The sequence below is a fragment of the Haliotis rufescens genome, unplaced genomic scaffold (assembly GCF_023055435.1).
Source record: "Haliotis rufescens isolate VD_foot unplaced genomic scaffold, xgHalRufe1.0.p SCAF_1, whole genome shotgun sequence".
NCBI classification, from domain to species: Eukaryota; Metazoa; Mollusca; class Gastropoda; order Lepetellida; family Haliotidae; genus Haliotis; species Haliotis rufescens.
This window is the reverse complement of record NW_025963779.1, coordinates 20,734,846-20,751,381: the sequence shown is the minus strand read 5'-3', so window position 1 is coordinate 20,751,381 and position 16,536 is coordinate 20,734,846. Positions and strand designations below refer to the sequence as shown.

At 39.6% G+C, this 16,536-nt stretch overlaps 2 protein-coding genes across 2 annotated transcripts; both read right to left on the bottom strand.

The window, feature by feature from the left end:
* Positions 1-1,314: 1,314 nt before the first annotated feature.
* LOC124115809 lies at positions 1,315-6,980 on the bottom strand. Its single transcript, XM_046476944.2, has 4 exons — positions 6,846-6,980; positions 3,221-3,355; positions 2,087-2,239; positions 1,315-1,408 (listed from the first exon to the last, which is right to left on the bottom strand). The coding sequence occupies exons 1-4, from the start codon at positions 6,913-6,915 to the stop codon at positions 1,383-1,385; spliced, it is 384 nt and encodes a 127-aa protein (XP_046332900.2). The 5' UTR covers positions 6,916-6,980; the 3' UTR covers positions 1,315-1,382.
* A 1,561-nt stretch (positions 6,981-8,541) lies between these two features.
* LOC124115795 lies at positions 8,542-14,171 on the bottom strand. Its single transcript, XM_046476915.2, has 4 exons — positions 14,018-14,171; positions 10,590-10,724; positions 9,439-9,591; positions 8,542-8,635 (listed from the first exon to the last, which is right to left on the bottom strand). Exons 1-4 carry the CDS (start codon positions 14,085-14,087, stop codon positions 8,610-8,612), a joined length of 384 nt encoding a protein of 127 aa, XP_046332871.2. The 5' UTR covers positions 14,088-14,171; the 3' UTR covers positions 8,542-8,609.
* Between the last annotated feature and the right edge of the window lie 2,365 nt (positions 14,172-16,536).

Sequence of the window (16,536 nt, the reverse complement as noted above, 5' to 3'; positions counted from 1 at the left end):
AGCTCACGGAGATACCATGCCGCAGTTTTACATGAACACCCCACTCAGAAACAATGCACTGACTCCGAGCCGACCAGTCCTTGTTTTACCCCCTTAATGCCGAGCGCCAGACAGGGTAACAACAAGTACCATCTTTAAACGTCTTTTGGTATGACGCAGCCGGAGATCGAACCTTCCGCTCTCTGGGCGGGCGCTGTACCACTAGACCACGGGGGCGGTCTCCCTTATTTGAACCACGTGCATACCAACACAACTACTGTATGTACATGTGATTGAGGTGGATTAAAACACTGAAGGGAAGTGACTGAATGGAATAATATTCACTGTTCAGAAATGTTGAAATCACATTGAACTGAATACGTCTAATTGAAACAGATAGTGTGTTACAATGAGCCCCGATCTACTCCTTTGCGTCATATCATGTACAGACAGACAGACAGACATTGATTAAAGTGTCACAAGTCAGTTACAATAAGTTATACAGTGAGTATTTATGATGGTGTTTACCGAGGAAAATCGGTGATGACACCAGGTGTTCACGAACAGGCTAAGTACGTCCTGCCCTACCGGTAACATCATGCAGCCACTCGCACAAAGCCTTTTTGCATTTGTGTGGCACCGAACCCTGTTTCATGAAGAAACATCATTGTATAATTAAACTAATTAATTTGGTGATCGAGGATTATACCAGTACAGGATAACGCTTCCATCAACCGTAATATAAAACGTCAACACCAGAGAATAACCAGACTCGATTATCCAACGAAACAAATTCCATTGGGCGTTAAAGGCAAAATAGCAGTGAAAATGATATGAATGGATCACTGAGTTTCAGTGATGACACCAGGTGTTCGCGAAAAGGCTAAGCATGCCCGGTACCGGTAACATCCGCCACTCACACAACGCCTTTTCGTAAATATAGGCCCCAAGTATATGTTGTTATCAGAGCAAGAGCTAACTGACTATTTTGGGGAACGGGTGGCTACAATGTCGCCGGAATCAAACAACATTCCTATTCACCACAGGGTTCTTATAATAAGTCTAGAGAACATAATATTAAATACAACATAATGCGCGTAGATGCAAAAATAACAAAAACGTTATGTGTGGGGTCAATATTTTCTCAACATAACGATATTCATGACAACTCTAACATGCATTTGATATTTTGTGTAATGGAGCTCTTAAGATCTAAGACATGACTGCTTGTGGAGTAGCAACGAAGACAAATCTAGTTTCAAAGTGTTCTTAAAGCCATCTATCTTGCTGTAGACACACCTGACGACCTTGTGAGAGGTAAAAAACAACACTAACTCATTGGCGGGATATTTAATTTTTGGTCAGATAAAAGTCGATAGCAGTGGTTACAGTGTCAGTATAATCTAACCAATTGCAGGTGTGGGCACAACTGAAAAATACAAAATATAGTGTAGGGTTAGTTATGTCAAAGCAAATTCATGATTTAAATATTATTAACATATTGAACATTGAGTGCCGTATATAACATACCCTGTGTGTAGCTCGTGCATACCGTATAGAACCCATGTGGTGCCCCTGCATAAAATGTAGATCATACCTAGCAGTGTGCCTCAGGATAGCGTGAACATACCCCCTGAGCTGCGTATAAACAAGACATAGAACATATTCTATTTGGTGCTCGTGCATAACGTATGGTTCATATTAATGTTCTCATAGAAGCGAGTGAACATACCCTGTGTGGAGCTTCTATATATCGTATAGAACAGACACCGTGAGCTGCTTCTTAACATATTCTATTTGGTGCTCATTATAACGTATGGTTCATATTAATGCTCTCATAGAAGCGAGGGAACATACCCTGTGTAGAGCTTCTATATATCGTATAGAACAGACACCGTGAGCTGCTTCTTAACATATTCTATTTGGTGCTTATTATAACGTATGGTTCATATTAATGTTCTCATAGAAGCGAGGGAACATACCCTGTGTAAAGCTTCTATATATCGTATAGAACAGACACCGTGAGCTGCTTCTTAACATATTCTATTTGGTGCTCATTATAACGTATGGTTCATATTAATGTTCTCATAGAAGCGAGGGAACATACCCTGAATAGCACCACAGAACCCACAGGTCTGCCTGCAGTTAGCCTTCGCCCAAACCCGGTAGAGGTCTTTGGAGCACATATCGTTTTGGTAGTTCTGGCAGTTGCTCTCTACGTCAATACACGGAGGAGTTGGTGTAGTCGTGACCAGGGTTGCTACGGAACACATTGTTTAGATGTAGAGAGCATCAGGATGTGCTGTATGTTGAATTCAAAACCTCTGGGACACATTATTATGATTAGGGGTCAAAACAGGGATCATAATATTTATTCAAACATCGTGAAAACAGCTTGATTAGACGTAACACAATTAAACTATAATGGAAATGGTGTCCGTGGTGTAACAAGTTCTGTTTCATCACTTGCTGAAGAGGCCCGTTAGGATCCGGGGTAGAATAGGTCTTCAGCAACCCATGCTTGTCGAAAGAGGCGACTGACGGGATCGGGTGTTCAAGCTCGCTGACTTGGTTGATGCATGTCATCGTATCCCAATTGCGTCGATCGATGTTAATGATGTCAATCACTGGATGGTCTGGTCCATACTGGCTTATTTACAGACTTCCGTCCTATAGCAGGAATATTGCTGTGTGCGGCGTTAAACGACAAACAAACAAAACAAACAAATATACAGCTGTAATTCAGGATGATGGTTAAGAACGTTTGAGGAGTGAATATTTTCACCATTGCTCATTGACCAAAGGCGCACTTATCGCTGGATCGGTTATCAAGAACTATCATGACACCATCAAACACTTTATTCTGATTGGTTAATTGCTACGAACAAGGCTGATCAATTTGGATTGGGATACGTCTGATTTTATTACCGCTTCATCGTACATTGAAACACGTTGTAACACTATTGAATAATAACTACTTCCGTTTTAGTTACATCAATAAAATAGAGTAGAACATGTGCAATATTTGCTTCATTTATCCCTGTTAGTTTAAGGTTTAATACTATCTTGTAAATTTCAAAACGTTTTGAACTCCCAGAAATATCTGTGGATATATATAGTGAGTTATATTGTGTATGTTACTTTGTCCAGTCGACAAACAAGCATACGCTGTGTAATGTCTTTAAATCACTAAGTGTTATAAATATCAACCAGATTGCAGTATAACAGTGCATATACGTACTAGGCCCAATGCAGAGTTTGCAATGCTGGCGGCAGTTGTCAAACACCCATTGCTTAAACAGCGCGTTGATACACGTGTCCCACTGGAACTCCTTACAATTGTCCAGGTGGTCTCTACAGTTTGGGTCAAACACACCTGGGGAGGGAAACATGCAACATTAGCCAAACAAACTTGGTCAGGTGAAACGAAGGGCTGGTGGAGAGAAATCACTGACGTTCCTTGCCATCCTCCGTGAAACGTGTTTAACATAGTACATATATTATAGATGTTATAACAAAATGTCTAAACATGGAATTTAAAAGGTTGATTGTTGATGGCATCAAGAGTAAGAATGTTTCTATTTATTTATCATTTTATTACTTTTTGGAGTATACATTAGTAAGGGTGTTTCTATTTCTTTATAATTTCTTTTGAGTATAAATGAGTAAGGGTGTTTCTATATTTCTATCATTTTATGTCTTTTTTAATTAAGGATGTTTCTGGTTTTTTTAATCATCTTATTTCTTTTTAAGGGGCGGTCGGGTAGCCTAGTGGTTAAAGCGTTCGCTCGTCACATCAAAGACCCGGGTTCGAATTCCGACATGGGTACAATGTGTGAAGCCCATTTCTGGTGTTCCCCGCCGAGATATTGCTGGAATATTGATAAAAGCGGCGTAAAACCATACTCACTCACTCACTATATATTTTTGGAGTATACATAAGTTCATGCAATGTATCCTATTTCTCGTCTCAAACAGGGCGTGTGGCTCTTCATCATAATGAGAGAATGTCCTTGCTTGAAAGCCTTGACAAACAACCACATACTCCTGCATTTTAATTCATAAGAATTATGAACAGATATATTTAATATACATTGATCAACATTTTCTTTTAAGCATCCAATATATTGTGGTAAAATATTGAAAATGAGATTGTCAGGGAATCACCGAAACGGAGGGGAATACGCTGTTGGCAGATGGTTGCTTCTTACCTGACTTTTCAAACCTGTGGTCTAACAGTTTCACCACATTGCTTCATTAAATGAGTGAGTGAATTAGGTTTAACGCCGCATTTAACAGTATTCCAGTTATATCACGGCGTGTCAGCTTAATGTGTGAGGAGAGCCCGAAGTGATGCAGGTTTCAGACGTTTACCACTTCGGTGAAACCCACGAGCTAACAAACCTAGAAACATAATCGGGGCGAACCGTTATTCCAACCCACAACCATAGGTTTCTGGCGTGCCCAAGGTACCCAACTTTGCACAGGGCGGGGAAGAATGAACATAAAATAATTTTAATACATTTTGATATATATTTTGGGGAATATTCAAGGCTAAATTTCAAGATACAAAGAGACAAAGGTTGGTTTTTACCGTGGACCATGTTCTATAATGTTGTAAGTAACTACCAACAAGTAACAAGCAGATGTGATTTGCAGAAAATGCAGGAGATTCCTTCTATCGTTTCAGGGGCGATGGCGGAGTCTAATGGGTAAAGCGTTATTTGTTACGCCGAAATAGCAGGTTTGACTCCGTGTAATGTTTTCATGTGTCCACTGTTGTCCTTTCGCAAGATGCCATTAATGACCAAGTGTTCAGATAAGCAGCGGATATGTGTGATCATCACTAAGTGATAGTGATAGTGATTAATAAACACGTGCCTAGGATATAGTAGGAATCGTACAACAGATTCAGGGATGTCTTATGATTGTGGAAGCGGTTTCGACCCTTTTATTTACTTCTCACACCAAAAATGTGGTTTTGCGTTTCTTTTTTAGGAATATATCTTGCTGGGCCATCAACACAATATGAAGGATGGTATGATACACTCAGTTAAACTTTACTTACACTTGTAATATGTTTGAGGATGTTGGTGGTTTAACCAAGCACATAATTTCAAGTGATTCCTTGGCATTTGATTGGCTAACAAAGCAATATTTTTTGCGTTTGTGTTTTCATAAACCTAAAAATGTGGGTCATGTCCATTAATAGACTACTGTTTCCTGATTGGCTGAAAATAGAGTGTCGCATTAATGTACAGTAAACTACGGTTATAACGAACACGCTTATAACGAACTGACGGATATAACGAACTTACTTTTTTGGTCCCGACTATTTGCTGTAGTCATGCTGTATATATGCTTATAACGAACTACGGTTATAACGAACTAAAATTAGTAGTCCCTTTGAGTTCGTTATAACCGTACTTTACTGTATGTGGTAATGATTAAATATGCAGTCTAAACTAAGTTGATAAAAGTGACAAAGCCCTTTCCATATTCGTAAGAAATCTCTGCTGAAAGAATGGATTTTATTGCTATCTCAATAGATATCTAAAGGAATGTTTCTTATGCAAGTATTTTATTTTCGAGAATATCTCAGGCTTTGCTGCTCGAAAGACTTAACAACGAACAAGTATATGGAAAATGAAAATGGTAATTACAAGTTAAATGGCTTATTCAAAGCCTTTGTTATCTAATCTTTAACTGGCTGAACATGTGTGAAATAAAGCCGACAAAATCCTTATCATGCATGCACACAGAAGAATGCTCATTCAAAGCAGTTCAGCCGCACTGCAAATGCGTTGTTCCAATGACAATTCATCATGAATCAAATGCTTAAATAATGATCCTATTTCATAGTCAAATCTGGAGAACTGAAACGATGGCCAACGGTGCCAGAATGGACTTTTTAATACAATACCAACAAGTTCTTATTTTAGCCCCTTTATGCCGAGCGCCAGACATTGTAACAACAAGTACAATTTTTTAACGTCTTTTGGTATGACCCCGGACCTTCCGCTCTCCGCCGCTCTACCACTAGACCACGGAGGCGGTCCTCAAGTTTAATAAGAGTTGCCTGTATGAACAGTTCGCGTCGGTATCTCGGGAGGAGTGAAAAGGGAGACGACTCCTGTCGTAATAAAGCCAGTGAAACATACAGTACATATCGGGTTGACGATAAGATAAGCATAAATGTCATGACATTTTAATTTCAAAAGGAATACATTACATATAGTATCATCCATTGTCATTGTAACAATATTGCCTTATTCAATAATACAACTTCTCTCATGGGATCACAACACTATAATACTAAGTTATTTAATGAATCCCACACTCAGCATAGCCCAGGCTTTAGGGCCTCTGAATAATGTGTTGTACCTGAGTGTGTGGCGGGTATTGAAGACAAAGGCAAATACATTCCTGAAGGAAATCAACCAGTGTTTGATAGCGTGAGCACAAAAACGGTATCGAAAAAATACTCACATGTTCGTATCATTTGTGTGTTTGTTTGTTTGTTTTTAGTTTAACGCCGCACTCAGCAATATTCCATCTATATGACGGCGGTCTGTAAATAATCTAGTCTGGGGAAGACTATCCAGTGATTAACATCATGAGCATCGATCGATGAGCATCGATCCAAGCAATTAGGATACGATGACATGCATCAACCAAGTCAGCGAGCTTGACCACCCGATCCCGTTAGTCGCCTCTTTCCACAAGCGTAGTCGCCTTTTACGGCAAGCATGGGTTGCTGAAGACATATTGTACCCCGGATCTTCACGGGCATGTTCGTATCAATAAACATTAATTCAAAATAAAGATTTAAAGTATACATATTTTTTATGGTTTAACATACTTACCAGGAGCTAAACTTTGGGCGTGTCCTCCTAGGAACTGCGCTACGAGCAGGGTGCCTAGACTGAGAAGCATTGTTTCTGCGTGTGAAGTCAGGACTGAATGGTCTTGGGAGATACATAATCTCTGTTATGTCACTGTGACTTTAACCCAAATAACCATGGAAGTAATTGTACTATTTATGGATAAACCTAACTGCAAAGATAAGATTAAAATACAAATGAGAGCGTAATATATAAGTGCCAAATTTTCCTTAACCATAGTTTGGGATTGACCATTTACTTTTGGTAGAGCGGACTATTGCACTTATATAGCGACGTGCATGCACGCGTGTGTGTTGTGTTTTTTGCTTGTACTAGTCCGGACTAATGCCGATTTTATAGTGCTAGCTCACGGAGATACCATGCCGCAGTTTTAGATGAACACCCCACTCAGAAACAATGCACTGACTCCGAGCTGACCAGTCCTTGTTTTACCCCCTTAATGCCGAGCGCCAGACAGGGTAACAGGAAGTACCATCTTTTAACGTCTTTTGGTATGACGCGGCCGGAGATCGAACCTTCCGCTCTCTGGGCGGGCGCTGTACCACTAGACCAAGGAGACGGTCTCCCTTATTTGAACTACGTGCTTACCAACACAACTACTGTATGTACATGTGATTGAGGTGGATTAAAACACTGAAGGGAAGTGACTGAATGGAATAATATTCACTGTTCAGAAATGTTGAAATCACATTGAACTGAATACGTCTAATTGAAACAGATAGTGTGTTACAATGAGCCCCGATCTACTCTTTTGCGTCATATCATGTACAGACAGACAGACAGACATTGATTAAAGTGTCACAAGTCCGTTACAATAAGTTATACAGTGAGTATATATGATGGTGTTTACCGAGGAAAATCGGTGATGACACCAGGTGTTCACGAACAGGCTAAGTATGTCCTGCCCTACCGGTAACATCATGCAGCCACTCGCACAAAGCCTTTTTGCATGTGTGTGGCACCGAACCCTGTTTCATGAAGAAACACCATTGTATAATTAAACTAATTAATTTGGTGATCGAGGATTATACCAGTACAGGATAACGCTTCCATCAACCGTAATATAAAACGTCAACACCAGAAAATAACCAGTCTCGATAATCCAACGAAACAGATTCCATTGGGCGTTGAATGCAAAATAGCGATGAAAATGATGTGAATTGATGACTGAGTTTCAGTGATGACACCAGGTGTTCGCGAAGAGGCTAAGAATGTCCGGTACCGGTACCATCCGCCACTCACACAACGCCTTTTCGTAAATATAGACCCCAAGTATATGTTGTTATCAGAGCAAGAGCTAACTGACTATTTTGGGGGACGAGTGGCTACAATGTCGCCGGAATCAAACAACATTCCTATTCACCACAGGGTTCTTATATTAAGTCTAGAGAACATAATATTAAATACAACATAATGCGCGTAGATGCAAAAATAACAAAAACGTTATGTGTGGGGTCAATATTTTCTCAACATCACGATATTCATGACAACTCTAACATGCATTTGATATTTTGTGTAATGGAGCTCTTAAGATCTAAGACATGACTGCTTGTGGAGTAGCAACGAAGACAAATCTAGTTTCAAAGTATTCTTAAAGCCATCTATCTTGTTGTAGACACACCTGACGACCTTGTGAGAGGTAAAAATCAACACTAACTCATTGGCGGGATATTTAATTTTTGGTCAGATGATAGTCGATAGCAGTGGTTACAGTGTCAGTATAATCTAACCAATTGCAGGTGTGGGCACAACTGAAAAATACAAAATATAGTGTAGGGTTAGTTATGTCAAAGCAAGTTCATGATTTAAATATAATTAACATATTGAACATTGAGTACCATATATAACATACCCTGTATGTAGCTCGTGCATACCGTATAGAACCCATTTGGTGCCCCTGCATAAAATGTAGATCATACCTAGCAGTGTGCTTCAGGATAGCGTGAACATACCCCCTGAGCTGTGTATAAACAAGACATAGAACATATTCTATTTGGTGCTCGTGCATAACGTATGGTTCATATAAATGTTCTCATAGAAGCGAGTGAACATACCCTGTGTGGAGCTTCTATATATCGTATAGAACAGACTCCGTGAGCTGCTTCTTAACATATTCTATTTGGTGCTCATTATAACGTATGGTTCATATTAATGCTCTCATAGAAGCGAGGGAACATACCCTGTGTAGAGCTTCTATATATCGTATAGAACAGACTCCGTGAGCTGCTTCTTAACATATTCTATTTGGTGCTCATTATAACGTATGGTTCATATTAATGTTCTCATAGAAGCGAGGGAACATACCCTGTGTGGAGCTTCTATATATCGTATAGAACAGACACCGTGAGCTGCTTCTTAACATATTCTATTTGGTGCTCATTATAACGTATGGTTCATATTAATGTTCTCATAGAAGCGAGGGAACATACCCTGTGTGGAGCTTCTATATATCGTATAGAACAGACTCCTTGAGATGCTTCTTAACATATTCTATTTGGAACTCATTATAACGTATGATTCATATTAATGTTCTCATAGAAGCGAGGGAACATACCCTGAATAACACCACAGAACCCACAAGTCTTCCTGCAGTTAGCCTCCGCCCAAACCCGGTAGAGGTCTTTGGAGCACATATCGTCCGGGTAGCTGTAGCAGTAAATCTCTTCGTCAATACACGGAGGAGTTGGTGTAGTCGTGACCGGGGTTGCTACGGAACACATTGTTTAGATGAAGAGAGCATCAGGATGTGCTGTATGTTGAATTCAAAACGTCTGGGACACATTATTATGATTAGGGGTCAAAACAGGGATCGTAATATTTATTCAAACATCGTGAAAACAACTTAGTTAGACGTAACACAATTAAATTATAATGGAAATGGTGTCCCTGATGTAACATGTTCTGTTTAATCACTTTTGAAGGGGCCCGTTAAGATCCGGGGTAGAATAGGTCTTCAGCAACCCATGCTTGCCGTAAAGGGTCGACTATGCTTGTCGTAGAGACGATTAACGGAATCGAGTGGTCAAGCTCGCTGACTTGGTTGATGCATGTCATCGTATCCCAATTGCGTCGATCGATGTTCATGATGTCAATCACTGGATGGTCTGGTCCATACTGAATTATTTACAGACTTCCGTCCTATAGCAGGAAAATTGCTGTGTGCGGCGTTAAACGACAAACAAACAAACAAACAAATATACAGCTGTAATTCAGGATGATGGTTAAGAACGTTTGAGGAGTGAATATTTTCATGATTGCTCATTGACCAAAGGCGCACTTATCGCTGGATCGATTAAGAACTATCATGACACCATCAAACACTTTATTCTGATTGGTTAATTGCTACGAACAAGGCTGATCAATTTGGATTGGGATACGTCTGATTTTATTACCGCTTCATCGTACATTGAAACACGTTGTAACACTATTGAATAATAACTACTTCCGTTTTAGTTACATCAATAAAATTTAGTAGCACATGTGCAATATCTGATTCATTAATCCCTGTTAGTTTAAGGTTTAATACTATCTTGGAAATTTCAAAACGTTTTGAACTCCAAGAATTATCTGTGGATATATATTGTGTGTTATATTGTGTATGTTACTTTGTCATGTCGACAAACAAGCAGACGCTGTGTAATGTCTTTAAATCACTAAGTGTTATAAATATCAACCAGATTGCAGTATAACAGTGCATATACGTACTAGGCCCAATGCAGAGTTTGCAATGCTGGCGGCAGTTGTCAAACACCCATTGCTCAAACAGCGCGTTGATACACGTGTCCGAATGGAACTCCTTACAATTGTCCAGGTGGTCTCTACAGTTTGGGTCAAACACACCTGGGGAGGGAAACATGCAACATTAGCCAAACAAACTTGGTCAGGTGAAACGAAGGGCTGGTGGAGAGAAAACACTGACGTTCTTAGCCATTCCCCGTGAAACGTGTTTAACATAGTACATATATTATAGATGTAATAACAAAATGTCTAAACATGGAATTTAAAAGGTTGATTGGTATCAAGAAGCGGCGTAAAACCATACTCACTCACTCACTCTATATTTTTGGAGTATACATAAGTTCATGCAATGTATCCTATTTCTCGTCTCAAACAGGTCGTGTGGCTCTTCATCATAATGAGAGAATGTCCTTGCTTGAAAGCCTTGACAAACAACCACATGCTCCTGCATTTTATTTCATATGAATTATGAACAGATATATTTAATATACATTGATCAACATATTCTTTTAAGCATCCAATATATTGTGGTAAAATATTGGAAATGAGATTGTCAGGGAATCAACGAAACGGAGGGGAATACGCTGTTGGCAGATGGTTGCTTCTTACCTGACTTTTCAAACCTGTGGTCTAACAGTTTCACCACATTGCATCATTCAGTGAGTTAGTGAATTAGGTTTAACGCCGCTTTTAACAGTATTCCAGTTATATCACGGCGTGTCAGCTTAATGTGGGAGGAGAGCCCGAAGTGAAGCAGGTCTCAGACGTTTACCACTTCGGTGAATCTCCCGAGCTGACAAACCTAGAAACATAATCGGGGCGAACCGGGATTCGAACCCACAACCATATAGGTTTCTGGCGTGCCCAAGGTACGCAACTCTGCAAAGGGCGGGGGAAAATGAACATAAAATAATTTTAATACATTTTGATACATATTTTGGAGAATATTCAAAGCTAAATTTCAAGATACAAAGAGACAAAGGTTGGCTTGTTCCGTGGACCATGTTCTATAATTTTGTAATTAACTACCAACAAGTCGCAAGCAGATGTGATTTTTTCCTAAGTAAATGCAGGAGATTCCTTCTATTGTTTAAGGGGCGATGGCGGAGTCTAATGGGTAAAGCGTTATTTGTTACGCCGAAATAGCAGGTTTGACTCCGTGTAATGTGTTCATGTGTCCACTGTTGTCCTTTCGCAAGATGCCATTAATGACCAAGTGTTCAGATAAGCAGTGGATATGTGTGATCATCACCAAGTGATAGTGCTAGTGATTAATAAACACGTGCCTAGGATATAGTAGGAATCGTACAACAGATTCAGGGATGTCTTATGATTGTAGAAACGGTTTTGACCCTTTTATTTACTTCTCACACCAAAAATGTGGTTTTGCGTTTCTTTTTTAGGAACATATCTTGCTGGGCCATCATATAGTGTGAATGATGGTATGATAAACTCAGTTAAACAAACTTAAACTTGTAATATGTTTGAGGATGTTGGTGGTTTAACCAAGCACATAATTTCAAGTGATTCCATGGCATTTCATTGGCTAACAAAGCAATTATCTTTCGCGCGCGTTTATGTTTTCATAAACCTAAAATATTGGCCATTTCCATTAACGGACTACTGTTTTCTGTATGGCTGAAAATAGAGTGTTGCATTATTGTATGTGGAAATATTTAAATATGCAGTCTAATCTAAGTTGACAAATATATTCCATATTCGTAAGAAATTTCTGCTGAAAGAATGGATTTTATTGCTATCTCAATAGATATCTTAAGGAATGTTTTTTATGCAAGTATTTTATTTTCGTGAATATCTCAGGCTCGAAAGACTTAACAACGAACAAGTATATGGAAAATGAAAATGGTAATTACAAGTTAAATGGCTTATTCAAAGCCTTTGTTATCTAATCTTTAACTGGCTGAACATGTGTGAAATAAAGCCGACAAAATCCTTATCATGCATGCACACAGAAGAATGCTCATTCAAAGCAGTTCGCCCGCACTGCAAATGTGTTGTTCCAATAACAATTCATCGTGAATCAAATGATTAAATAATGATCCTATTTCATAGTCAAATCTGGAGAACTGAAACGATGGCCAACGGTGCCAGAATGGACTCATTAATACAATACCAACAAGTTCACATGTGTTGATTTATATAAATAAAATATTCATATGAAGTCCATGATAATTGTTCAAGTTTAATAGGTGAAGTGAGGTGAAATTGGGATTATTGCACTTATATAGCGACGTGCATGCACGTGTGTGTGTGTGTGTGTGTGTGTGTGTGTGTGTGTGTGTGTGTGTGTGTGTGTGTGTGTGTGTGTGTGTGTGTGTGGCTGCTTGTGCTAGTCTGGACTAATACCGATTTATAGTGCTAGCCCACTGAGATACCATGCCGCAGTTTCACATGAATACCCCACTCAGACACTGTATACTGACTCCGTGCCGACCAGTCCTTGTTTTAGCCCCTTAATGCCGAGCGCCAGACAGGGTAACAACAAGTACCATCTTTTAACGTCTTTGGTATGACCCCGGACCTTCCGCTCTCCGCCGCTCTACCACTAGACCACGGAGGCGGTCCTCAAGTTCAATGAGAATTGCCTGTATGAACAGTTCGCGTCGGTATCTTGGGAGGAGTGAAAAGGGAGATGACTCCTGTCGACATCAAGCCAGTGAAACATTCTCTTTTGCTGGCTAACACTAAATATCGGGTTGACGATTAGATAAGTCTAAATGTCATGACAGTTTATTTTCAAAAGGAATACATTACATATAGTATCATCCATTGTCATTGTAACAATATTGCCTTATTCAATAATACAACTTCCCTCATGGGATCACAACACTATAATACTAAGTTATTTAATGAATCCCACACTCAGCATAGCCCAGGCTTTAGGGCCTCTGAATAATGTGTTGTACCTGAGTGTGTGGCGGGTATTGAAGACAAAGGCAAATACATTCCTGAAGGAAACCAACCAGTGTTTGATAGCGTGAGCACAAAAACGGTATCGAAAAAATACTCACATGTTCGTATCATTTGTGTGTTTGTTTGTTTGTTTTTAGTTTAACGCCGCACTCAGCAATATTCCATCTATATGACGGCGGTCTGTAAGTAATCGACTCTGGGCCAGACTATCCAGTGATTAACATCATGAGCATCGATCCACGCAATTAGGATACGATGACATGCATCAACCAAGTCAGCGAGCTTGACCACCCGATCCCGTTAGTCGCCTCTTTCCACAAGCGTAGTCGCCTTTTACGGCAAGCATGGGTTGCTGAAGACATATTGTACCCCGGATCTTCACGGGCATGTTCGTATCAATAAACATTAATTCAAAATAAAGATTTAAAATATACATATTTTTTATGGTTTAACATACTTACCAGGAGCTAAACTTTGGGCGTGTCCTCCTAGGAACTGCGCTACGAGCAGGGTGCCTAGACTGAGAAGCATTGTTTCTGCGTGTGAAGTCAGGACTGAATGGTCTTGGGAGATACATAATCTCTGTTATGTCACTGTGACTTTAACCCAAATAACCATGGAAGTTATTGTACTATTTATGGATAAACCTAACTGCAAAGATAAGATTAATAACAAATGAGAGCGTAATATATAAGTGCCAAATTTTCCTTAACCATAGTTTGGGATTGACCATTTACTTTTGGTAGAGCGGACTATTGCACTTATATAGCGACGTGCATGCACGCGTGTGTGTTGTGTTTTTTGCTTGTACTAGTCCGGACTAATGGCGATTTCATAGTGCTAGCTCACGGAGATACCATGCCGCAGTTTTACATGAACACCCCAATCAAAAACAATGCATTGACTCCGAGCCGACCAGTCCTTGTTTTAGCTGCTTAATGCCGAGCGCCAGACAGGGTAACAAGGAGTACCATCTTTAAACGTCTTTTGGTATGACGCGGCCGGGGATCGAACCTTCCGCTCTCTGGGCGGGCGCTGTACCACTAGACCACGGAGGCGGTCTCCCTACTTTGAACTACGTGCTTACCAACACAACTACTGTATGTACATGTGATTGAGGTGGATTAAAACACTGAACGGAAGTGACTGAATGGAACAATATTCACTGTTCAGAAATGTTGAAATCACATTGAACTGAATACGTCTAATTGAAACAGATAGTGTGTTACAATGAGCCCCGATCTACTCCTTTGCGTCAGTTTATAAACAGACAGACAGACATTGATTAAAGAGGAAAATCGGTGACGACACTAGGTGTTCACGAAAAGGTTAAGCATGTCCTGCCCTACCGCATTTGTGTGGCACCGAACCCTGTTTCATGAAGAAACACCACTGTATAATTAAACTAATTAATTTGGTGATCGAGGATTATACCAGTACAGGATACAACAGTACAACGAAACAGATTCCATTGGGCGTTAAATGCAAAATAGCGGTGAAAATGATATGAATGGATCACTGAGTTTCCGTGATGACACCAGGTGTTCGCGAAGAGGCTAAGCATGCCCGGTACCGGTAACATCCGCCACTCACACAACGCCTTTTCGTAAATATAGACCCCAAGTATATGTTGTTATCAGAGCAAGAGCTAACTGACTATTTTGGGGAACGGGTGGCTACAATGTCGCCGGAATCAAACAACATTCCTATTCACCACAGGGTTCTTATATTAAGTCTAGAGAACAAGCAGCATGGTATATGTGTAGAGTAAAACACTGACATCTGTGTTCTTCAATGTTCCCCGTGGTGATATTGCTGGAATATTGCTAAAAGCGGCGTAAAACCATACCCACTCACTCTTCAATGTTCATTATCCTATCCAGAATCGAGAGCAAGAAGAAACTCTTTTCCCAAGCGTCTCGTTACCCCTCCCTCTATTGAGAATTTTATAATACTTATGTCAGCTGAAAACGAACAAATTATAAAAGGCTCAGGTAATTTTCTCTCCCGAGTGATGAACATCGAACGGAAACACAGTGTTGAACGGTAAATCATTATTAAATCTACTCAGCATGCAGGTATATATACAGTATATTTCCATTGTATTATGGGCCGCTGGCCTGAAGTACGGAATATATTTGTCTGTCTGTCTGTCTGTATTATTCATATAGACTCAAATAGACTCAAATTTACCGAATGTAATTGTGACTAAATGCTCCATAAAGAGAGACCTTTTTAAAAAAGTTCAGGCAGATAAAACTACCTACTGGTATTTCAGTTTTTAAAAAATTGTTTTTTCTGATCTTAGTTTATGTACATTCATGTATATGTACATGGACTATCCAGTTCTTGTCTCCTGCATACTTCTCATTTATAGGAACAGTTTGACAATAAACCAAATGATGTGAATTCTAGTTTAGTGGCCATTGATATCCACATCTTGTGGTGGGTGGGTGGAATCATGATCAGGGCGTCCTCGCATACAGACGGACAGACGGACAGACGGACAGACGTGTGTATTCAGTATTTCGGCCTTGTGGCCCAGAGTACAACTCAGTGAACAGAATAAAGTTGGTAGTCAGGTGATTGACAGGACATTTGCTGATATAACAACTCTAAGAAATCTTACAGAAAATGTGTTTGATAAAGATGGCTACTGACTTAATAGTATTTACATCATTTGAGTTAAGTAAATTGTACATTACTTGGTGATTTACGTATGTATTTTCTAAATGTGGCAAACATTTATTTCTTTGGGAAGCAAAGGCATCGCAGCCAAACAGAACATAGAATTCTTTAAAGGATCCAGATTTATAATATATACAATTAATATGTGAATAGTTTGTGTCTTTGTTCTTCCTAATATCTTGTATTTTAAACAATATTGATAGATTCTAAACTTACATATCTCTCGTAAAAGTCATTTATCATTTAATGTTAAACATTTCTCAGGTTCCAACACAGATTGATGGAAGTATAA